Source organism: Poromitra crassiceps, assembly GCF_964638095.1.
Source record: "Poromitra crassiceps genome assembly, chromosome: 13".
Lineage (NCBI taxonomy): Eukaryota > Metazoa > Chordata > Actinopteri > Beryciformes > Melamphaidae > Poromitra > Poromitra crassiceps.
In genome coordinates this window covers 41,145,859-41,172,083 of record NC_139644.1, presented here as the reverse complement: position 1 = coordinate 41,172,083, position 26,225 = coordinate 41,145,859, and the positions used below count along the sequence as shown (strand labels likewise).

Here is a 26,225-nt window from a genome sequence, read left to right as displayed (position 1 = left end):
CATCAAATTTCATTTGACCTGTGGAGGGCAGTAATACGCCTAGTAGCGTCCACACTGCCGGAAATAAAAAAGAAGAAGAAGAAGAAGAAACGCCATAAAACACCAACCTTCACGTCCGTTCTTGAAAGGAGTAGCAGCAAGGTAGCAGTAGCGTATTATTTCCCGGTTATATCCTCGGTACTTCAGAAGTTTAATTTACAAACACAAGATCGTATGTTCGGAGATATGAGCACAAATATATAACGTGGAACCGGGGCCCCATTTAACTCTGAGGGGAAGAAGAAGCTCCTCTCTTATGGGACTCAGGTGAATGGTTTAGCTGTGAAGCTAACGAAGTTAGCTGTGAAGCTATTGGAGCTTTGAATGATAACGGTTGTCAGTAAATAGTTCGGGAGGGAACGTTCCTGTCACTGTGTGAAAATGAAAATATCTAAAGTCCAGAAGCTGAGAGCGGTGGTGAAGCAGCGGCTAACTGCGGCTGTTGAAGAGATATTTGGACTGTTTGAAAGAATGATAGCAGAGTACGAAGAGGAGGCTACTCGTTCAAGAGAGGAGATCGACCGGCAAGGAAAACTGCTGGACGCTTTGCGGTTACACAGAGAAGTCTTGCCTCCAGACCTCCAGCAGCTGTTGGTCATTAAAGAAGAGGTTCCCACTGAGCAGCAGGAGTGGATCTGCAGTCTGGACCAGGAGGACCAAGAGCCCCCACACATTAAAGAGGAACAAGAGGAACTCTGGATCCGTGAGGAGGGAGAGCAGCTTCAGGAGAACCAAGACCCCCCACACATTAAAGAGGAAGAGGAGGAACTCTGGATCCGTCACGAGGGAGAGCAGCTTCAAGGGCTGGAGGAGGCCCATATCACCAAGTTCCCAGTCACTCCTGTCCCTGTGAAGAGTGAAGATGATGAAGAGAAACCTCAGTCCCCACAGCTTCATCAAAGCCAAACTGAGGAGAACAGAGAGGCAGAGGCTCTAGCCAGCAGCTCAACTGAACCGATAAAAACAGAAGATGGTGGAGAGGACTGTGGAGCATCAGAACCATCCAGGAACTTAGATCCAGCTACTGCAGCTAGTAGTTTACAACCAGCTAGGGATGACAAGACTTCAGACTCTGCTAAACCTGAGACTGAAGACAGTGATGAAGAATGGATGGAAACTAGTGAACCTCAATCAGGTTTAGACTCTCAGAGAAACAGTGAAGTTCTTGGGAAGAAACGCTTGAGTCGTTCAGTTTGTAGTCAAAGTTTTGGTAATGAAGCAAACTTGGAGAAACACATGATAATCCACACAGGTGATAAACAATTTCATTGCTCAGTCTGTGGTAAAGGTTTTGGTCATAAAGGACACTTGAAGTCACACATGACAGTCCACACAGGTGAGACACAATTTAATTGCTCAGTCTGTGGTAAAGGTTTTGGCCGTAAATCAAACTTAAAGACACACATGATAGTCCACACAGGAGATAAACAATTTCATTGCTCAGTCTGTGGTAAAGGTTTTGGTGAAAAAGGAAACTTAAAGACACACATGATAGTCCACACAGGAGATAAACAATTTCATTGCTCAGTCTGTGGTAAAGGTTTTGGTCGAAAAGGAGACTTTAACAGACACGTGATAGTCCACACAGGTGAGAAGATTTTTATGTGCTCAGTCTGTGGTAAAGGTTTTGGTCATAAAGGACACTTGGAGACACACATGATAGTCCACACAGGAGAGAAACAATTTATTTGCTCTGTCTGTGGTAAAGGTTTTGGTCATAAATCAAGCTTGAAGAAACACATGATAATCCACACAGGAGATAAACAATTTCATTGCTCAGTCTGTGGTAAAGGTTTTGCTCAAAAAGGAAACTTGAACTCACACATGATTACAGTCCACACAGGTGAGACACAATTTAATTGCTCAGTCTGTGGTAAAGGTTTTGGTCATAAATCAAGCTTGAAGAAACACATGATAGTCCACACAGGAGATAAACAATTTCATTGCTCAGTCTGTGGTAAAGGTTTTGGTCATAAATCAAACTTGAAGACACACATGATAATCCACACAGGAGAGAAACAATTTACTTGCTCAATCTGTGGTAAAGGTTTTGGTAAAAAAGGATCCTTGAAGACACACATGATAATTCACAGAGGAGAATAAACATTGAATTGCTATCTGTGGTGGAGGGGGGATTTGAGTGTTATATACGTGTGTGTGTGTGTGTGTGTGTGTGTGTGTGTGTGTGTGTGTGTACACGTGCACGTGTTTGCCCCACTGCCATGGCCATACTTGACTTACTTTATCATGCTGCTCTGAGATATATGATCTAACTCAGCTTATAGGAATCACCATTGGATTTGATATTCTCTGATTGGTTAACCCTCACAGGTCGCAGGATGCAGCATTGGCACATTTGAATGTATAAAGTCATCTTAGACATGTTACCCTGCTACATCTGCTCCAAGTTGATGGCGGTACACAACTCCTACAGACTCAGATCCAGCACTTGGCTTGGTTTTAAGGTGCCAAGTTGAAGTGTGAGGACCGAGGCTGGAAAAAGGAGTGTGTTATTTTGGCCCTTGGTCCTGGAACGACCTGCAAGTTCCACTTCAACTGGATCCTCTTCTTTCTTTGTCTAGTTTCAAACAAAAGCTCAGTGAGCTCCTCACCATTAGCTGCTCCTGTAGAAATGTGTCATTTAGAACCCGTTATCTTCTGTCATGTGCTTTTGTGTTTGTTTCAATGTTTTCTCTGTTTTCATTGTTTTCCATGTTGTGAGTATTGTCTTTGTCATGCCCTGACGTGTCATTGTTGCTGCCTTCTTGGCCAGGTCAGCATCGTAAAAGAGATTTCTATCTCAGTTGCTTTTTATCTGGTTAAATAAACGTGAAATAAATCAATAAAAGTTTTCCTAGTGTCTGAATTCTCAATTGTTAATTTGATTCACTATGGTTTCAATTCAACAACAATCCTTCTAATTTGCCCCCAGCTTACTTCCTGTTGCAGTGTTTGCTGGTACAATAACGCTTAGTTAGGTTCCAGATTTAGTGAAAACATAACGTGTTTGATCGTTCCCCATCCCTACAACACCAAACACAGCTAACGAGTCACATCAAAGCAAAACCAAGAGCTAAGATACATGTGTTTGTGTGTATATTATAAGATGTATATAACCTAGTAGTGTAGAATAGAATAAGAATAGAACTTTAATTGCCACATGACCAGTATTTGTTTTCTGTACATACAGGATGTAAAAATAGACACTGCATCATAAGTGCTTCACAATAAAGTGCATCCAGACAAAACCAATAACAGTGCAATTACAGCAAACAACAACAACCAATTAACAAAACCATTGACGAGACACACTTAGAGCCACATACAGTAGACACAGTGCAGTAAGTCCTTGTGGTTAATGGAGGGAGTTGAGTTTTCTCATTGCTGTGGGAAAGAAGCTGTTTTTAAAACGGCTGGATTTTGTGGCAAGTGACCTGAGACGCCTCCCAGAGGGGAGGGTGTGGAATAGCTGCTTTGCAGGATGGGAGAGGTCAGAGATGATCTTTTATGGCCATTTTGAAACACGCTGGTGGTATATGGATTGGATTGAGGGGAGGGCAGAACTGGTGATCTTGGAGGCCTTAGACACGATGCGTTGTCATTTCCTCTGTCATGTAGTTAATGATGAATATGAAGTGCTGTCCCTATAAAGAAATCACAAATAAACAAAATATTAAAAGCCTTGTTGTTTAGTTGTTAATTGTGCCTATAATAAATTTCTGAATACAGGATAATGAGAGGAAAATGAACCGACCCAATATGTCCTCATCCCAAACAAATGAACCCACATTTTCTAGGTGAGGTGACCCTCTAGTCTACTCTGGTGGACAACAGGGGGCAAAGCAGTTTGGCCTGTTTGATCCTGACCAGACACAGCAGTCAGACCTCCTGCCGGCAGACAGAGCTTCACATGAGAAAGTGGACTATGCAAGAAGAAGTTAGTAATAAAGGAGGTTACAAGCTGTGCTGCTGACCTAAGTTATGAGGGCTGTAAAACACATTTTTATGGAGAAAAAACTGGTAATTTATTTGGATAGTCCGCCTACACTACAGAGAGTCTACCTAGAATTCAGTAGCGTAGGGTAGTCATGACGGGCCCCAGTGCAAGCAATTTTGACAGGGCCCCCTAGTAGGCTACACACTACTTACAAAATACACACACACACACACACACACACACACACACACACACACACAACTAGGCTAAGGCCAGTGATCTCAGGGTAGATCCCAAAATGTTTTTTGGATCATGATTGTAACTCTGTAGTAACCTGACTCCGCCAGATGGGGCAGTATTGAGTTAACTCTGTAGTAACCTGACTCCGCCAGATGGGGCGGTATTGAGTTAACTCTGTAGTAACCTGACTCCGCCAGATGGGGCGGTATTAAGTTAACTCTGTAGTGCCATTGTCCCACATTCAGTCAGTGAATGTTTATTGCAAACGGACAATTTAAATACATGAAGAAATGCTGTTTTCATTGTTTATTATTGCTTATCATTGAAATGATAAACAGCATGTCATTTATGGTCATATCTACCCACACTTAGTAGTTATGAAGTATAGATTGAAAAAGTGTCAAAGTAGATCTGAAGTGTAAAAATGTTGGGCACCCCTGGCATAGGCTATAATACATTTTACCAACTTGTGTTGGATTTGACAGTTAAATGAGTTACTTAGGGCCTATAAGCCTAATTTAGGATATAGGAGGGACCAGGATGTTGGTAACCAAACGGCTTCCACAGACTACCAGCGTGCAACTGCTGTTGGTTTGAAACAGCAGTTCATGGTGAAACCATGCCCTCTTTGAACTGTAACTACTCCATGCTTTAAGCTAGACACTCCATTTAAATGTTAAACAACTGATGAGCTTAATTCAGCTTTAAAATGTCTTTTGTACTATTTGAGAAATCACAGTTTAGGCTTTGGACCTTTTTCAGCTGGGGACTAGGGCTGCAACTATCGATAGTCTGTTATCTCTCTGCCTAAAATACAGATAGTCTGTTATCTCTCTGCCTACAATACAGATAGTCTGTTATCTCTCTGCCTACAATACAGATAGACTGTTATCTCTCTGCCTACAATACAGATAGTCTGTTATCTCTCTGCCTACAATACAGATAGTCTGTTATCTCTCTGCCTACAATACAGATAGTCTGTTATCTCTCTGCCTACAATACAGATAGTCTGTTATCTCTCTGCCTACAATACAGATAGTCTGTTATCTCTCTGCCTACAATACAGATAGTCTGTTATCTCTCTGCCTACAATACAGATAGTCTGTTATCTCTCTGCCTACAATACAGATAGTCTGTTATCTCTCTGCCTACAATACAGATAGTCTGTTATCTCTCTGCCTACAATACAGATAGTCTGTTATCTCTATGCCTACAATACAGATAGTCTGTTATCTCTCTGCCTACAATACAGATAGTCTGTTATCTCTCTGCCTACAATACAGATAGTCTGTTATCTCTCTGCCTAAAATACAGATAGTCTGTTATCTCTCTGCCTACAATACAGATAGTATGTTATCTCTCTGCCTACAATACAGATAGTCTGTTATCTCTCTGCCTACAATACAGATAGTCTGTTATCTCTCTACCTACAATACAGATAGTCTGTTATCTCTCTACCTACAATCAGGGGCGGACTGGGATCATAATTCAGGCCGGGCATTAGATACAAAGCAGGCCAGGCCGATACGGGCCGACGCGCGTGCCGGCGTCCGAAGGGCGGCGGCGGAAAATTTGGGGCGTTTGAAGCTCAATTTGGGCCGTTTGAAGCCAGATTTCGGTCGTTTAAAGCCAGATTTGGGCTGTTTGAAGCCCGATTTGGGCCGTTTGAAGCCCAATTTGGGCCGTTTGAAGCCCAATTTGGGCCAAGTCCAATTTTACAATGAGATGCACCCACTTTAAACCTGAATAAAGTAATAAAACCACTAGTAAACCAGTAGGCGGCGCCTGGCCTGCTGTTCAGTGAGTGGCCTGGCCTGGCCTGCAAAATTTTTTTTTTTTTTTTTTTTTTTTTTTTTTTTTTTTTTTTTGGCAGGCCAGGCCAGGCCAGGCCACCGGGCATTTGCCCGACGTGCCCGATTATGCAGTCCGCCAAATACAGATAGACTGTTATCTCTCTACCTACAATACAGATAGTCTGTTATCTCTCTACCTACAATACAGATAGTCTGTTATCTCTCTGCCTACAATATAGATAGTCTGTTATCTCTCTGCCTACAATACAGATAGTCTGTTATCTCTCTACCTACAATACAGATAGTCTGTTATCTCTCTGCCTACAATACAGTGCATGATGGGACAGAAGGGCTCATGGGCCCTGAGAGCCTCAGTCAGCAGACGCTGCTCCTCACACAGAGAGGTCACCTGACACATAATGCAACACACAGAGAGAGGTCACCTGACCCACAATGCAACACACACAGAGAGACCACCTGACACATAATGCAACACACACACAGAGAGGTCACCTGACACACAATGCAACACACACAGAGAGGTCACCTGACACACAATGCAACACACACAGAAAGGCCACCTGACCCACAATGCAACACACACAGAGAGGCCACCTGACCCACAATGCAACACACACACAGAGAGGTCACCTGACACACAATGCAACACACACAGAGAGGTCACCTGACACACAATGCAACACACACAGAGAAGCCACCTGACCCACAATGCAACACACACAGAGAGACCACATGACACACAATGCAACACACACAGAGAGACCACCTGACACACAATGCAACACACACAGAGGCCACATGACACACAATGCAACACACACAGAGAGGCCACCTGACACACAATCCAACACACACAGAAAGGCCACCTGACACACAATGCAACACACACAGAGGCCACATGACACACAATGCAACACACACAGAGAGGCCACCTGACACACAATGCAACACACACAGAGAGGTCACCTGACCCACAATGCAACACACACAGAGAGGTCACCTGACACACAATGCAACACAAAAATAGAAATACAATACAAATGTAAGTGTAATGTAACTTTGCTTTTTTTCAGATCAGATGACTTTAATAACAAATAATACATCAGACCCTCGAGCTACTTCTGCTTTCACTCACATAATGGTCAAAATATAGGAACATACTTCCAGGAAGTATATAGCCTATGTTTGAATGCATAAAATGAAGCTGATACTATTCAATTAGACTATTTAAATATATTCGCCCTTCAAAGTACATCACAAACGTTCACGAATCTATGAGTTGTTTCATAATCTCCTGCACTACACACTCCAGTCCAGTTGGTGGCGGTAATGCACCTCTTAAGTTGGCTTGGCAGCCAAACGCCATAAAACACCAACCTTCACGTCCGTTCTTGAAAGGAGTAGCAGTAGCGTATTATTTCCCGGTTATATCCTCGGTACTTCAGAAGTTTAATTTACAAACACAAGATCGTATGTTCGGAGATATGAGCACGAATATATAACGTGGAACCGGGGCCCCATTTAACTCTGAGGGGAAGAAGAAGCTCCTCTCTTATGGGACTCAGGTGAATGGTTTAGCTGTGAAGCTAACGAAGTTAGCTGTGAAGCTATTGGAGCTTTGAATGATAACGGTTGTCAGTAAATAGTTCGGGAGGGAACGTTCCTGTCACTGTGTGAAAATGAAAATGTATAAAGTCCAGCCTAACTGCGGCGGTTGAAGAGATATTTGGACTGTTTGAAAGAATGATAGCAGAGTACGAAGAGGAGGCTACTCGTTCAAGAGAGGAGATCGACCGGCAAGGAAAACTGCTGGACGCATTGCGGTTACACAGAGAAGTCTTGCCTCCAGACCTCCAGCAGCTGTTGGTCATTAAAGAAGAGGCTCCCACTGAGCAGCAGGAGTGGATCTGCAGTCTGGACCAGGAGGACCAAGAGCGCCCACACATTAAAGAGGAACTCTGGATCCATCAGGAGGGAGAGCAGCTTCAGGAGAACCGAGACCCCCCACACATTAAAGAGGAAGAGGAGGAACTCTGGATCCTTCAGGAGGGAGAGCAGCTTCAGGAGAAACCAGAGCCCCCGCACATTAAAGAGGAAGAGGAGGAACTCTGGATCAGTCACGAGGGAGAGCAGCTTCAAGGGCTGGAGGAGGCCCATATCACCACGTTCCCAGTCACTCCTGTCCCTGTGAAGAGTGAAGATGATGAAGAGAAACCTCAGTCCCCACAGCTTCATCAAAGCCACACTGAGGAGAACAGAGAGGCAGAGGCTCTAGCCAGAAGCTCAACTGAACCGATGAAAACAGAAGATGGTGGAGAGGACTGTGGAGCATCAGTAGGGTTGGGTACCGTTCACATTTGAATCGATACCGGTACGGTACCGGTACCTGGAATTCGGTACGGTACCAAAAACGGTACCTTTTTCGATACTTTCGATAATTTTTTTTTTTTTTGCAACAACAAAAATGTACAGTTGTAAAACAAATAAGTCCAAACTTCTCAATTTCAACATTGTTCTTTATTTAGATTTTTTTTTGTTTAGCAGCAGCACCCAACAAAATAAAACCCCTCCCTCCCTCCCTCTTCCCTCCCAAACCAAGAGTTTACTTGTTGCAGGTAATGGTCTTGTGCCACACTGCTCCATCCATCAGCGGTCACTGCAATATGGTCAACTGCCCTGAGTTCCTCCTTCACATTCTTCTTCTCAACACGATACCAAGCTGGGATAAGTGTGTTTGTGAGAAGGTCTCTGGAGGGAGGGGAGTATTTTGGGTTCAGGGTCCCTGTCATCTCCCTATATATAGACAATAAAAATAACTATTGTTAGTAACTTAGCTTACTCTATGAATATCACACACACACACACACACACACACATTATCACCCATTTATACATAAATAAATAATTTACCTGAACCATGGAGACTCCACCGTTGCGAAGGGCAACATGCCTTTTACAATGAAGGCAGTCACTGCCCTGTGGCACTCATTTACTTTCTGCCGGGGTAAAGCTGCTTTCTTCGCCAGGGTGAAGGGTGTCTCCTGTGCGACTCTCACACGGTGGCCTAGCAAAGAAAGCAAGAGTGTAACGTTGAACGTCTCACGGTGACACGAACTGAGGATAATAATAACGTTAGCAACGCTAGTTACGCTACTAAACATGCTAAGCTATAAGCTACAACTATCCAGCTAACGTTACGATTTCAGAGGGCAGCCCGTCTGAAATCGTAACGTTAACGTTAACGTTAAATACACGTTAACGTGTATTTAACGTTAGCTAATTAAATGACGTTACCTGATGTTGAAGAAGTCGACGCCTCACTTGTGACACTTGAAGTTTCGTCGTCGTCGTTGTCCGTTTCAGCTAACGAAGCAGAGGAGCTGCTGGCTGTAGGTGCTTTGCTGCTGGTGGATGCAGCGTCCACCCTCAGGCTATCGAACACTTTACAGTCTTCCGCATTTAAAAAGATTTTATGCTTGACCAAGTGTTTCCTCAAGTTAGAGGTGTTCCCCTGGCCAGCTTTGCACTTCGCATCGCAAATGTTACAGCGAGCGTTGTCTGAGTCTATCTTTGTGAAGTGGACCGCAAGCGAGAGGCCATCTTCTTCTCTTCAGCTTGTTTTGGCAGTGACGTGATGACGTAACCCACCCTCGTGTTTGTTGCCTTCAAGTTTGCGTCGGAATTTCTATCTCGCTCGCTGTCTTTGTATCACTGAGATGCGTTCAAGTACCGACATTTTTAAATTATAATAGAAAGAAAAAAAAAGTACCGAAATGAGGTACCGTTTCATGTCATGTGAACTGATACTCGGTAGTACCGCCCACTTTCGGTCGGTGCCTGTAAAAGTACCGAGTTCGGTACCCATCCCTAAGCATCAGAACCAGCCAGGAACTTAGATCCAGCTACTGCAGCTAGTAGTTTACAACCAGCTAGGGATGACAAGACTTCAGACTCTGCTGAACCTGAGAGTGAAGACAGTGATGAAGAATGGATGGGAACTAGTGAACCTCAATCAGGTTTAGACTCTCAGAGAAACAGTGAAGTTCTTGGGAAGAAACGCTTGAGTCGTTCAATTTGTAGTCAAAGTTTTGGTAATGAAGCACACTTGGAGAAACACATGATAATCCACACAGGTGAGAAACAATATAATTGTTCACTCTGTGGTAAATGTTTTGGTCGTAAAGGACACTTGAAGTCACACATGGTAGTCCACACAGGAGATAAACAATTTCATTGCTCACTCTGTGGTAAAGGTTTTGGTCAAAAAGGAGACTTGAACAGACACATGACAGTCCACACAGGAGATAAACAATTTCATTGCTCAGTCTGTGGTAAAGGTTTTGGTCGAAAAGGAAACTTGAAGAGACACATGATAGTCCACACAGGAGATAAACAATTAAATTGCTCAGTCTGTGGTAAAGGTTTTGGTCGTAAAGAACACTTGAAGTCACACATGATAGTCCACACAGGAGAGACACAATTTAATTGTTCACTCTGTGGTAAAGGTTTTGGTCATGAAGCACACATGAAGAGACACATGATAGTCCACACAGGAGATAAACAATTTCATTGCTCAGTCTGTGGTAAAGGTTTTGGTCAAAAAGGAGACTTGAACAGACACATGATAGTCCACACAGGTGAGAAACATTTTATTTGCTCACTCTGTGGTAAATGTTTTGGTCGTAAAGGACAATTGAAGTCACACATGGTAGTCCACACAGGAGATAAACAGTTTCATTGCTCACTCTGTGGTAAAGGTTTTGGTCATGAAGCACACATGAAGAGACACATGATAGTCCACACAGGAGATAAACAATTTCATTGCTCAGTCTGTGGTAAAGGTTTTGGTCGAAAAGGAAACTTGAAGAGACACATGATAGTCCACACAGGAGATAAACAATTAAATTGCTCAGTCTGTGGTAAAGGTTTTGGTCGTAAAGAACACTTGAAGTCACACATGATAGTCCACACAGGAGAGACACAATTTAATTGTTCACTCTGTGGTAAAGGTTTTGGTCAAAAAGGAGACTTGAACAGACACATGATAGTCCACACAGGTGAGAAAAATTTTATTTGCTCAGTCTGTAGTAAAGGTTTTGGTCAAAAAGGAGAATTGAACATACACATGATAGTCCACACAGGTGAGAAGATTTTTATTTGCTCAGTCTGTGGTAAAGCTTTTGGCCGTAAATCAAGCTTGAAGACACACATGATACTCCACACAGGTGAGACACAAATTAATTGCTCAGTCTGTGGTAAAGGCTTTGGCCGTAAATCAAGCTTGAAGACACACATGATAATCCACACAGGAGATAAACAATTTATTTGCTCAGTCTGTGGTAAAGGTTTTGGTCTTAAAGCAAACTTGAAGACACACATGATAATCCACACAGGAGAGTACGGTAAACATTGAATTGCTATCTGTGGTGGAGGGGGGATTTGAGTTGTTTATATGCATACGTGTGTGTGTGTGTGTGTGTGTGTGTGTGTGTGTGTGTGTGTGTGTGTGTGTGTGTGTGTGTGTGTGTGTGTGTGTGTGTGTGTGTGTGTGTGTGTGTACGCGTGTTTGCCCCACTGCCCTGGCCATACTTGACTTACTTTATCATTCTGCTCTGAGATATATGATCTAACTCAGCTTATAGGACTCACCATTGGATTTGATATTCTCTGATTGGTTAACCCTCACAGGTCGCAGGATGCAGCATTGGCACATTTGAATGTATAAAGCCATCTTAGACATGTTACCCTGCTACATCTGCTCCAAGTTGATGGCGGTACACAACTCCTACAGACTCAGATCCAGCACTTGGCTTGGTTTTAAGGTGCCAAGTTGAAGTGTGAGGACCGAGGCTGGAAAAAGGAGTGTGTTATTTTGGCCCTTGGTCCTGGAACGACCTGCAAGTTCCACTTCAACTGGATCCTCTTCTTTCTTTGTCTAGTTTCAAACAAAAGCTCAGTGAGCTCCTCGCCATTAGCTGCTCCTGTAGAAATGTGTCATTTAGAACCCGTTATCTTCTGTCATGTGCTTTTGTGTTTGTTTCAATGTTTTCTCTGTTTTCATTGTTTTCCATGTTGTGAGTATTGTCTTTGTCATGCCCTGACGTGTCATTGTTGCTGCCTTCTTGGCCAGGTCAGCATCGTAAAAGAGATTTCTATCTCAGTTGCTTTTTATCTGGTTAAATAAACAGGAAATAAATCAATAAAAGTTTTCCTAGTGTCTGAATTCTCAACTGTTAATTTGATTCACTATGGTTTCAATTCGACAACAATCCTTCTAATTTGCCCCCAGCTTACTTCCTGTTGCAGTGTTTGCTGGTACAATAACGCTTAGTTAGGTTCCAGATTTAGTGAAAACATAACGCGTTTGATCGTTCCCCATCACTACAACACCAAACACAGCTAACGAGTCACATCAAAGCAAAACCAAGAGCTAAGATACATGTGTTTTGTGTGTATATTATAAGATGTATATAACCTAGTAGTGTAGAATAGAATAAGAATAGAACTTTAATTGGAACTTTAATTGCCACATGACCAGTATTTGTTTTCTGTACATACAGGATGTAAAAATAGACACTGCATCATAAGTGCTTCACAATAAAGTGCATCCAGACAAAACCAATAACAGTGCAATTACAGCAAACAACAACCAATTAACAAAACCATTGACGAGACACACTTAGAGCCACATACAGTAGACACACTGCAGTAAGTCCTTGTGGTTAATGGAGGGAGTTGAGTTTTCTCATTGCTGTGGGAAAGAAGCTGTTTTTAAAACGGCTGGATTTTGTGGCAAGTGACCTGAGACGCCTCCCAGAGGGGAGGGTGTGGAAGAGCTGGTTAGCAGGATGGGAGAGGTCAGAGATGATCTTTTATGGCCATTTTGAAACACGCTGGTGGTAAATGGATTGGATTGAGGGGAGGGCAGGACTGGTGATCTTGGAGGCCTTAGACACGATGCGTTGTCATTTCCTCTGTCATGTAGTTAATGATGAATATGAAGTGCTGTCCCTATAAAGAAATCACAAATAAACAAAATATTAACAGTCTTGTTGTTTAGTTGTTAATTGTGCCTATAATCAATTTCTGAATACAGGATAATGAGAGGAAAATGAACCGACCCAATATGTCCTCATCCCAAACAAATGAACCCACGTTTTCTAGGTGAGGTGACCCTCTAGTCTACTCTGGTGGACAACAGGGGGCAAAGCAGTTTGGCCTGTTTGATCCTGACCAGACACAGCAGTCAGACCTCCCGCCGGCAGACAGAGCTTCACATGAGAAAGTGGACTATGCAAGAAGAAGTTAGTAATAAAGGAGGTTACAAGCTGTGCTGCTGACCTAAGTTATGAGGGCTGTAAAACACATTTTTATGGAGAAAAAACTGGTAATTTATTTGGATAGTCCGCCTACACTACAGAGAGTCTACCTAGAATTCAGTAGCGTAGGGTAGTCATGACGGGCCCCAGACAGTGCAAGCAATTTTGACAGGGCCCCGTAGTAGGCTACACACTACTTACGAAATACACACACACACACACACACACACACACAACTAGGCATAGGCTAAGGCCAGTGATCCAAAATGTTTTTTGGATCATGATTGTAACTCTGTAGTAACCTGAATCCGCCAGATGGGGCGGTATTGAGTTAACTCTGTAGTGCCATTGTCCCACATTCAGTCAGTGAATGTTTATTGCAAACGGACAATTTAAATACATGAATAAATGCTGTTTTCATTGATTATTATTGCTTATCATTGAAATGATAAACAGCATGTCATTTATGGTCATGTCTACCCACACTTAGTAGTTATGAAGTATAGATTGAAAAAGTGTCAAAGTAGATCTGAAGTGTAACAATGTTGGGCACCCCTGGCATAGGCTATAATACATTTTACCAACTTGTGTTGGATTTGACAGTTAAATGAGTTACTTAGGGCCTATAAGCCTAATTTAGGATCTAGGAGGGACCAGGATGTTGGTAAACAAACGGCTTCCACAGACTACCAGCGTGCAACTGCTGTTGGTTTGAAACAGCAGTTCGTGGTGAAACCATGCCCTCTTTGAACTGTAACTACTCCATACTTTAAGCTAGACACTCCATTTAAATGTTAAACAACTGATGAGCTTAATTCGGCTTTAAAATGTCTTTTGTACTATTTGAGAAATCACAGTTTAGGCTTTAGACCTTTTTCAGCTGGGGACTAGGGCTGCAACTATCGATAGTCTGTTATCTCTCTGCCTACAATACAAATAGTCTGTTATCTCTCTGCCTACAATACAGATAGTCTGTTATCTCTCTGCCTACAATACAGATAGTCTGTTATCTCTCTGCCTACAATACAGATAGTCTGTTATCTCTCTGCCTACAATACAGATAGTCTGTTATCTCTCTGCCTACAATACAGATAGTCTGTTATCTCTCTGCCTACAATACAGATAGTCTGTTATCTCTCTGCCTACAATACAGATAGTCTGTTATCTCTCTGCCTACAATACAGATAGTCTGTTATCTCTCTGCCTACAATACAGACAGTCTGTTATCTCTCTGCCTACAATACAGATAGTCTGTTATCTCTCTGCCTACAATACAGATAGTCTGTTATCTCTCTGCCTACAATACAGATAGTCTGTTATCTATCTGCCTACAATACAGATAGTCCGTTATCTCTCTGTCTACAATACAGATAGTCTGTTATCTCTCTGCCTACAATACAGATAGTCTGTTATCTCTCTGCCTACAATACAGATAGTCTGTTATCTCTCTACCTACAATACAGATAGTCTGCTATCTCTCTACCTACAATACAGATAGTCTGTTATCTCTCTGCCTACAATACAGATAGTCTGTTATCTCTCTGTCTATAATACAGATAGTCTGTTATCTCTCTGTCTACAATACAGATAGTCTGTTATCTCTCTACCTACAATACAGATAGTCTGTTATCTCTCTGCCTACAATACAGATAGTCTGTTATCTCTCTACCTACAATACAGTGCATGATGGGACAGAAGGGCTCATGGGCCCTGAGAGCCTCAGTCAGCAGACGCTGCTCCTCACACAGAGAGGCCACCTGACCCACAATGCAACACACACACAGAGAGGTCACCTGACACATAATGCAACACACACACAGAGGTCACCTGACACACAATGCAACACACACACAGAGGTCACCTGACACATAATGCAACACACACAGAGAGACCACCTGACCCACAATGCAACACACACAGAGAGGCCACCTGACACACAATGCAACACACACAGAGAGGCCACCTGACACACAATGCAACACACACAGAGAGACCACCTGACCCACAATGCAACACACACAGAGAGGTCACCTGACACACAATGCGACACACACACAGAGGTCACCTGACACACAATGCAACACACACAGAGAGACCACCTGACACACAATGCAACACACACAGAGAGACCACCTGACACACAATGCAACACACACAGAGAGACCACCTGACCCACAATGCAACACACACACAGAGGCCACCTGACACACAATGCAACACACACAGAGAGGTCACCTGACACACAATGCAACACACACAGAGAGGTCACCTGACACATAATGCAACACACACAGAGAGACCACCTGACACACAATGCAACACACACAGAGAGGTCACCTGACACATAATGCAACACAAAAATAGAAATACAATACAAATGTAAGTGTAATGTAACTTTGCTTCTTTTCAGATCAGATGACTTTAATAACAAATAATACATCAGACCCTCGAGCTACTTCTGCTTTCACTCACATAATGGTCAAAATATAGGAACATACTTCCAGGAAGTATATAGCCTATGTTTGAATGCATAAAATAAAGCTGATACTATTCAATTAGACTATTTAAATATCTTCGCCTTTCAAAGTACATCACAAACGTTCACGAATCTATAAGAGTTGTTTCATAATCTCCTGCACTACACACTCCAGTCCAGTTGGTGGCGGTAATGCACCTCTTAAGTTGGCTTGGCAGCCAAACGCCATAAAACACCAACCTTCACGTCCGTTCTTGAAAGGAGTAGCAGCAAAGAGCGTGGAAAAAGTTATTTGGTAGCAGTAGCGTATTATTTCCCGGTTATATCCTCGGTACTTGAAGTTTAATTTACAAACACAAGATCGTATGTTCGGAGATATGAGCACGAATATATAACGTGGAACCGGGGCCCCATTTAACTCTGAGGGGAAGAAGAAGCTCCTCTCTTATGGGACTCAGGTGAATGGTTTAGCTGTGAAGCTAACGAAGTTAGCTGTGAAGCTATTGGAGCTTTGAATGATAACGGTTGTCAGTAAATAGTTCGGGAGGGAACGTTGCTGTCATTGTGTGAAAATGAAAATATCTAAAGTCCAGAAGCTGAGAGCGGTGGTGAAGCAGCGCCTAACTGCGGCTGTTGACGAGATATTTGGACTGTTTGAAAGAATGATAGCAGAGTACGAAGAGGAGGCTACTCGTTCAAGAGAGGAGATCGACCGGCAAGGAAAACTGCTGGACGCATTGCGGTTACACAGAGAAGTCTTGCCTCCAGACCTCCAGCAGCTGTTGGTCATTAAAGAAGAGGCTCCCACTGAGCAGCAGGAGTGGATCTGCAGTCTGGACCAGGAGGACCAAGAGCCCCCACACATTAAAGAGGAACAAGAGGAACTCTGGACCAGTCAGGAGGGAGAGCAGCTTCAGGAGAACCAAGACCCCCCACACATTAAAGAGGAAGAGGAGGAACTCTGGATCCGTCAGGAGGGAGAGCAGCTTCAGGAGAAACCAGAGCCCACGCACATTAAAGAGGAAGAGGAGGAACTCTGGACCCGTCATGAGGGAGAGCAGCTTCAAGGGCTGGAGGAGGCTGATATCACCAAGTTCCCAGTCACTCCTGTCCCTGTGAAGAGTGAAGATGATGAAGAGAAACCTCAGTCCCCACAGCTTCATCAAAGCCAAACTGAGGAGAACAGAGAGGCAGAGGCTCTAGCCAGCAGCTCAACTGAACCGATAAAAACAGAAGATGGTGGAGAGGACTGTGGAGCATCAGAACCAGCCAGGAACTTAGATCCAGCTACTGCAGCTAGTAGTTTACAACCAGCTAGAGATGACAAGACTTCAGACTCTGCTGAACCTGAGACTGAAGACAGTGATGAAGAATGGATGGAAACTAGTGAACCTCAATCAGGTTTAGACTCTCAGAGAAACAGTGAAGTTCTTGGGAAGAAACGCTTGAGTCGTTCAGTTTGTAGTCAAAGTTTTGGTAATGAAGCACACTTGGAGAAACACATGATAATCCACACAGGTGAGAAACAATTTAATTGCTCACTCTGTGGTAAAGGTTTTGGTCATAAAGGAGACTTGAAGAAACACATGACAGTCCACACAGGAGATAAACAATTTAATTGCTCAGTCTGTGGTAAAGGTTTTGGCCGTAAATTAACCTTGAAGACACACATGATACTCCACACGGGAGAGACACAATTTAATTGCTCAGTCTGTGGTAAAGGTTTTGGTAATAAAGGAAACTTGAAGACACACATGATAGTCCACACAGGAGAGAAACAATTTATTTGCTCAGTCTGTGGTAAAGGTTTTGGTCGTAAAGGAGACTTGAAGAAACACATGATAATCCACACAGGAGAGAAACAATTTATTTGCTCAGTCTGTGGTAAAGGTTTTGGTCGTAAAGGAGACTTGAAGACACACATGATAGTCCACACAGGAGAGAAACAATTTATTTGCTCAGTCTGTGGTAAAGGTTTTGGTCAAAAAGGAAACTTGAACTCACACATGATGACAGTCCACACAGGTGAGACACAATTTAATTGCTCAGTCTGTGGTAAAGGTTTTGGCCATAAATCAAACTTAAAGACACACATGATAGTCCACACAGGAGATAAACAATTTCATTGCTCAGTCTGTGGTAAAGGTTTTGGCCGTAAATCAACCTTGAAGACACACATGATAGTCCACACAGGAGAGACACAATTTAATTGCTCAGTCTGTGGTAAAGGTTTTGGTCATAAAGGAAACTTGAAGACACACATGATAATCCACACAGGAGATAAACAATTTCATTGCTCAGTCTGTGGTAAAGGTTTTGGTCATAAATCAAACTTAAAGACACACATGATAATCCACACAGGAGAGAAACAATTTAATTGCTCAATCTGTGGTAAAGGTTTTGGTAAAAAAGGATCCTTGAAGACACACATGATAATCCACAGAGGAGAATAAACATTGAATTGCTATCTGTGGTGGAGGGGGGATTTGAGTGTTTATATGCATACGTACGTGTGTGTGTGTGTGTGTGTGTGTGTGTGTGTGTGTGTGTGTGTGTGTGTGTGTGTGTGTGTGTGTGTGTGTGTGTGTATATACACGTGCGCGTGTTTGCCCCACTGCCCTGGCCATACTTGACTTACTTTATCATTCTGCTGTGAGATATATGATCTAACTCAGCTTATAGAAATCACCATTGGATTTCATATTCTCTGATTGGTTAACCCTCACAGGTCGCAGGATGCAGCATTGGCACATTTGAATGTATAAAGCCATCTTAGACATGTTACCCTGCTACATCTGCTCCAAGTTGATGGCGGTACACAACTACTACAGACTCAGATCCAGCACTTGGCTTGGTTTTAAGGTGCCAAGTTGAAGTGTGAGGACCGAGGCTGGAAAAAGGAGTGTGTTATTTTGGCCCTTGGTCCTGGAACGACCTGCAAGTTCCACTTCAACTGGATCCTCTTCTTTCTTTGTCTAGTTTCAAACAAAAGCTCAGTGAGCTCCTCGCCATTAGCTGCTCCTGTAGAAATGTGTCATTTAGAACCCGTTATCTTCTGTCATGTGCTTTTGTGTTTGTTTCAATGTTTTCTCTGTTTTCATTGTTTTCCATGTTGTGAGTATTGTCTTTGTCATGCCCTGACGTGTCATTGTTGCTGCCTTCTTGGCCAGGTCAGCATCGTAAAAGAGATTTCTATCTCAGTTGCTTTTTATCTGGTTAAATAAACGTGAAATAAATCAATAAAAGTTTTCCTAGTGTCTGAATTCTCAACTGTTTATTTGATTCACTATGGTTTCAATTCGACAACAATCCTTCTAATTTGCCCCCAGCTTACTTCCTGTTGCAGTGTTTGCTGGTACAATAACGCTTAGTTAGGTTCCAGATTTAGTGAAAACATAACGTGTTTGATCGTTCCCCATCCCTACAACACCAAACACAGCTAACGAGTCACATCAAAGCAAAACCAAGAGCTAAGATACATGTTTGTGTGTATATTATAAGATGTATATAACCTAGTAGTGTAGAATAGAATAAGAATAGAACTTTAATTGCCACATGACCAGTATTTGTTTTCTGTACATACAGGATGTAAAAATAGACACTGCATCATAAGTGCTTCACAATAAAGTGCATCCAGACAAAACCAATAACAGTGCAATTACAGCAAACAACAACCAATTAACAAAACCATTAACGAGACACACTTAGAGCCACATACAGTCTACACAGTGCAGTAAGTCCTTGTGGTTAATGGAGGGAGTTGAGTTTTCTCATTGCTGTGGGAAAGAAGCTGTTTTTAAAACGGCTGGATTTTGTGGCAAGTGACCTGAGACGCCTCCCAGAGGGGAGGGTGTGGAAGAGCTGCTTTGCAGGATGGGAGAGGTCAGAGATGATCTTTTATGGCCATTTTGAAACACGCTGGTGGTAAATGGATTGGATTGAGGGGAGGGCAGGACTGGTGATCTTGGAGGCCTTAGACACGATGCGTTGTCATTTCCTCTGTCATGTAGTTAATGATGAATATGAAGTGCTGTCCCTATGAAGAAATCACAAATAACCAAAATATTAAAAGTCTTGTTGTTTAGTTGTTAATTGTGCCTATAATCAATTTCTGAATACAGGATAATGAGAGGAAAATGAACCGACCCAATATGTCCTCATCCCAAACAAATGAACCCACATTTTCTAGGTGAGGTGACCCTCTAGTCTACTCTGGTGGACAACAGGGGGCAAAGCAGTTTGGCCTGTTTGATCCTGACCAGACACAGCAGTCAGACCTCCCGCCGGCAGACAGAGCTTCACATGAGAAAGTGGACTATGCAAGAAGAAGTTAGTAATAAAGGAGGTTACAAGCTGTGCTGCTGACCTAAGTTATGAGGGATGTAAAACACATTTTTATGGAGAAAAAACTGGTAATTTATTTGGATAGTCTGCCTACACTACAGAGAGTCTACCTAGAATTCAGTAGTGTAGGGTAGTCATGACGGGGCCCAGTGCAAGCAATTTTGACAGGGCCCCCTAGTAGGCTACACACTACTTACGAAATACACACACACACACACACACACAAACACACACACACACACACACACACACACACACACACACACACACACACACACACACACACACACACACACACACACACACACACACACACACAACTAGGCATAGGCCAGTGATCTCAGGGTAGATCCCAAAATGTTTTTTGGATCATGATTGTAACTCTGTAGTAACCTGACTCCGCCAGATGGGGCGGTATTGAGTTAACTCTGTAGTAACCTGACTCCGCCAGATGGGGCGGTATTGAGTTAACTCTGTAGTAACCTGACTCCGCCAGATGGGGCGGTATTGAGTTAACTCTAGTGCCATTGTCCCACATTCAGTCAGTGAATGTTTATTGCAAACGGACAATTTAAATACATGAATAAATGCTGTTTTCATTGATTATTATTGCTTATCATTGAAATGATAAACAGCATGTCATGTATGGTCATGTCTACCCACACTTAGTAGTTATGAAGTATAGATTGAAAAAGTGTCAAAGTAGATCTGAAGTGTAAAAATGTTGGGCACCCCTGGCATAGGCTATAATACATTTTACCAACTTGTGTTGGATTTGACAGTTAAATGAGTTACTTAGGGCCTATAAGCCTAATTTAGGATATAGGAGGGACCAGGATGTTGGTAAACAAACGGCTTCCACAGACTACCAGCGTGCAACTGCTGTTGGTTTGAAACAGCAGTTCATGGTGAAACCATGCCCTCTTTGAACTGTAACTACTCCATACTTTAAGCTAGACACTCCATTTAAATGTTAAACAACTGATCAGCTTAATTCAGCTTTAAAATGTCTTTTGTACTATTTGAGAAATCACAGTTTAGGCTTTAGACCTTTTTCAGCTGGGGACTAGGGCTGCAACTATCGATAGTCTGTTATCTCTCTGCCTACAATACAGATAGTCTGTTATCTCTCTACCTACAATACAGATAGTCTGTTATCTCTCTACCTACAATACAGATAGTCTGTTATCTCTCTACCTACAATACAGACAGTCTGTTATCTCTCTACCTACAATACAGATAGTCTGTTATCTCTCTGCCTACAATACAGATAGTCTGTTATCTCTCTGCCTACAATACAGACAGTCTGTTATCTCTCTGCCTACAATACAGATAGTCTGTTATCTCTCTGCCTACAATACAGACAGTCTGTTATCTCTCTGTCTACAATGCAGATAGTCTGTTATCTCTCTGTCTACAATGCAGATAGTCTGTTATCTCTCTGCCTACAATACAGACAGTCTGTTATCTCTCTGCCTACAATACAGATAGTCTGTTATCTCTCTACCTACAATACAGATAGTCTGTTATCTCTCTACCTACAATACAGATAGTCTGTTATCTCTCTGCCTACAATACAGTGCATGATGGGACAGAAGGGCTCATGGGCCCTGAGAGCCTCAGTCAGCAGACGCTGCTACTCACACAGAGAGGCCACCTGACCCACAATGCAACACACACAGAGAGGCCACCTGACCCACAATGCAACACACACAGAGAGGCCACCTGACCCACAATGCAACACACACAGAGAGACCACCTGACCCACAATGCAACACACACAGAGAGGCCACCTGACACACAATGCAACACACACAGAGAGACCACCTGACCCACAATGCAACACACACAGAGAGACCACCTGACCCACAATGCAACACACACAGAGAGACCACCTGACACACAATGCAACACACACAGAGAGGTCACCTGACACACAATGCAACACACACAGAGAGACCACCTGACCCACAATGCAACACACACAGAGAGACCACCTGACACACAATGCAACACAAAAATAGAAATACAATACAAATGTAAGTGTAATGTAACTTTGCTTCTTTTCAGATCAGATGACTTTAATAACAAATAATACATCAGACCCTCGAGCTACTTCTGCTTTCACTCACATAATGGTCAAAATATAGGAACATACTTCCAGGAAGTATATAGCCTATGTTTGAATGCATAAAATAAAGCTGATACTATTCAATTAGACTATTTAAATATCTTCTCCTTTCAAAGTACATCACAAACGTTCACGAATCTATGAGTTGTTTCATAATCTCCTGCACTACACACTCCAGTCCAGTTGGTGGCGGTAATGCACCTCTTAAGTTGGCTTGGCAGCCAAACGCCATAAAACACCAACGTTCACGTCCGTTCTTGAAAGGAGTAGCAGTAGCGTATTATTTCCCGGTTATATCCTCGGTACTTCAGAAGTTTAATTTACAAACACAAGATCGTATGTTCGGAGATATGAGCACGAATATATAACGTGGAACCGGGGCCCCATTTAACTCTGAGGGGAAGAAGAAGCTCCTCTCTTATGGGACTCAGGTGAATGGTTTAGCTGTGAAGCTAACGAAGTTAGCTGTGAAGCTATTGGAGCTTTGAATGATAACGGTTGTCAGTAAATAGTTCTGGAGGAAACGTTCCTGTCACTGTGTGAAAATGAAAATATCTAAAGTCCAGAAGCTGAGAGCGGTGGTGAAGCAGCGCCTAACTGCGGCTGTTGAAGAGATATTTGGACTGTTTGAAAGAATGATAGCAGAGTACGAAGAGGAGGCTACTCGTTCAAGAGAGGAGATCGACCGGCAAGGAAAACTGCTGGACGCTTTGCGGTTACACAGAGAAGTCTTGCCTCCAGACGTCCAGCAGCTGTTGGTCATTAAAGAAGAGGCTCCCACTGAGCAGCAGGAGTGGATCTGCAGTCTGGACCAGGAGGACCAAGAGCGCCCACACATTAAAGAGGAACAAGAGGGACTCTGGATCCATCAGGAGGGAGAGCAGCTTCAGGAGAACCGAGACCCCCCACACATTAAAGAGGAAGAGGAGGAACTCTGGATCCTTCAGGAGGGAGAGCAGCTTCAGGAGGACCAAGACCCCCCACACATTAAAGAGGAAGAGGAGGAACTCTGGATCCGTCATGAGGGAGAGCAGCTTCAAGGGCTGGAGGAGGCCCATATCACCAAGTTCTCAGTCACTCCTGTCCCTGTGAAGAGTGAAGATGATGAAGAGAAACCTCAGTCCCCACAGCTTCATCAAAGCCACACTGAGGAGAACAGAGAGGCAGAGGCTCTAGCCAGCAGCTCAACTGAACCGATGAAAACAGAAGATGGTGGAGAAGACTGTGGAGCATCAGAACCATCCAGGAACTTAGATCCAGCTACTGCAGCTAGTAGTTTACAACCAGCTAGGGATGACAAGACTTCAGACTCTGCTGAACCTGAGACTGAAGACCGTGATGAAGAATGGATGGAAACTAGTGAACCTCAATCAGGTTTAGACTCTCAGAGAAACAGTGAAGTTCTTGGGAAGAAACGCTTGAGTCGTTCAGTTTGTAGTCAAAGTTTTGGTAATGCAGCAAACTTGGAGAAACACATGATAATCCACACAGGTGAGAAACAATTTAATTGCTCAGTATGTGGTAAAGGTTTTGGTCATAAAGGAAACTTCAAGTCACACATGGTAGTCCACACAGGAGATAAACAATTTCATTGCTCAGTCTGTGGTAAAGGTTTTGGTCAAAAAGGACACTTGAAGTCACACATGACAGTCCACACAGGAGATAAACAATTTCATTGCTCAGTCTGTGGTAAAGGTTTTGGCCGTAAATCAAGCTTGAAGACACACATGATAAATAATTACAGTGAGGATGCGACAGTGATGATGTCATATAATTACAGTCCAGGTGAACATGCAGTAGGCTGATACAACAAACCTCTTTACACGTCATCAAGAAGCAGACAATCATCACTGATGGCATCACTGATGACATCACATCATTAGGTAGGCTATTTAAAAAACCCGCATGGGTGCTCTTTACATTCCCTGAAAGTTTCAGCCCGATCGCACGTAGAATGGCATAGCTGTGGCCGAGGTTCTCAGTTCCCAGTGTTTTAATTTAGCCTTAATAGTAGCCTATATGAATTTGGTGTATGACTCCCCTCATATAGGCTATTTTGGCAGGAAGAATCCTACACCAATAAAACAATGTGTTAACTAAAACTAAGGGAACATAACTAGACAACACAAAGCACATGAGACAAACGAGGGAATCACACAGCCGTAACGATACAGTAGCCCAGTGATACTCAACTGGCGGCCCGCGGGCCACATGCATGTCCACATGTGTGGCCCGCGATGGAATTGCAACAAAACATTTTATTTTTTATTTATTTTTTCAATTCCATTTTCCATTTTCCATTTTTTTACAGTGCACCTGAACGCAACATGCAATTCTGGTCAATAGCCTACTCCACTTCTGTTATAGCATTTCAGTCTGGAAGATGGAATATCTTTCAATAATCTATGATTTAGCTGCTAAATTGTCAAATACAGCCGTCTGCTTGCTACCCAGGCACTTATGTATGTAGCTACTAACTTAACCTAACTATTAACTATCTGGTGTGCACAACATTGTCAGATTAAACTTTGGCTGACACCCCAAAAACCTACAATCCGCTACAGAAAAATGTATATTGTTTGTTTATTAACTGGCCCCTGGCCTTCTATCATTTCTCAAAAGTGGCCCCTGGGCAAAGCAAGTTGAGTATCCCTGCAGTAGCCTGTGCAGTCCAAACCGCCGCCTGTAACTGAACATGTTTCTCATGTCACTCCCCTCTTCCGGGACCTTCACTGGCTTCCCATCTCGGCACGCATCAAATTCAAGATGCTGGTACTGACCTACAGGGCAGCACACACACCAGACAGCTCCTCTGTAGCTACAAACTATGCTCGGGCTCCAAACCTCTCGCCGGTCTCTCGGCCTCCGCTCAGGACGCCTCGCCCCTCCACCGCTACGTTGGCTCAAAGGTTGCTCATCCCGATCGCGACTCTTCTCGACCCTGGCTGGCTGGCACCACAATGGTGTGGAACGAGCCCCCCCCCCCCCCCCCCCTTCGATCAGGACGGCTGAATCACTGCCCATCAAAGCAAAGACTAAAAACACACCTTTTCAGGCTCCACCTGCCCTCTCTATCAATTTCAATTAGCTTTATTGGCATGCAAAGACAGTGCTTATATTGCCAAAGCAAACATGAACAATAACAGAAGAAGAATACAATTATAATAAATGTACAATAACAATAACAATAACTGTCTGTCTGTCTGTCTGTTTGTCTGTCTGTCTGTATCTCTCTCTAAAAACATCTGATTAGCCTACTTTCTACAAGTGCTACTCTATTCCTTCAAAAAGTTGTAGCTGTCAGATTGTGTTGCATAGTTGATTTCTCTATTGTTGACAAAATGTGATATTGTAAGTCGCTTTGGATAAAAGTGTGTGCCAAATGACATAATGTCATGTAATGTAAGGTTTGGTGTTATTGTTTAAACAGTCACTATTGCTGTAGGCTACTCACCGTTGCTCTGTTTTCTTTGATGGAAAAACTCTGGCCTCTCTCGACTGCATCAATGTTGTGTGTTTCCTCTAGACCATACATGGGCAAACTACGGCCCGCGGGCCGGATGCGGCCCGCGGGCGCCACCTGTGTGGCCCGCGATGGAATTGCAAAAAAAAAAAATTTTTTTTTTTTTTTTTTTTTTTTTTTTACACAGTGCACCTGAACGCAACATGCAAGATACCCGCTGAATAAGTGTCCAAATGTTCATGTCATTCTGGCCAATACTCCACTTCTGTTATAGCATTTCAGTCTGGAATATGGAATATCTTTCAATAATCTTTATGACTAAAAGGCTACATTGAATTAGAAATTTAAATAATTAACTCATTGGTTTTGGATTTATTTAGCTTCAAGACTGCATTTTTGTTCGTGTGACCCTCAACACAGGCTTTGATCATCCCGGGCCACTTACTGTTACTTATGCTTAAA

The 26,225-nt window shown here is 43.0% G+C and overlaps 1 protein-coding gene and 1 long non-coding RNA gene across 2 annotated transcripts in view; both read right to left on the bottom strand.

Annotated features, from left to right (window-relative positions):
* The window catches only part of LOC310788564 (DNA (cytosine-5)-methyltransferase 3B-like), a gene marked incomplete at both ends in the record, with an annotated part of 66,851 nt that extends 60,424 nt beyond the window's left edge, over nucleotides 1-6,427 (bottom strand). Inside the window, one exon of the mRNA XM_083650097.1 lies at nucleotides 6,335-6,427. Coding sequence (XP_083506223.1) covers nucleotides 6,335-6,427 — 93 coding nt within the window. The remainder of the gene's footprint in view (nucleotides 1-6,334) is intronic.
* Nucleotides 6,428-8,601: 2,174 nt separating this feature from the next.
* Nucleotides 8,602-9,645, bottom strand: LOC310788734. Its single transcript, XR_014553304.1, has 3 exons — nucleotides 9,325-9,645; nucleotides 8,941-9,094; nucleotides 8,602-8,823 (listed from the first exon to the last, which is right to left on the bottom strand). It is a non-coding gene; the product is annotated as an uncharacterized lncRNA (long non-coding RNA).
* Between the last annotated feature and the right edge of the window lie 16,580 nt (nucleotides 9,646-26,225).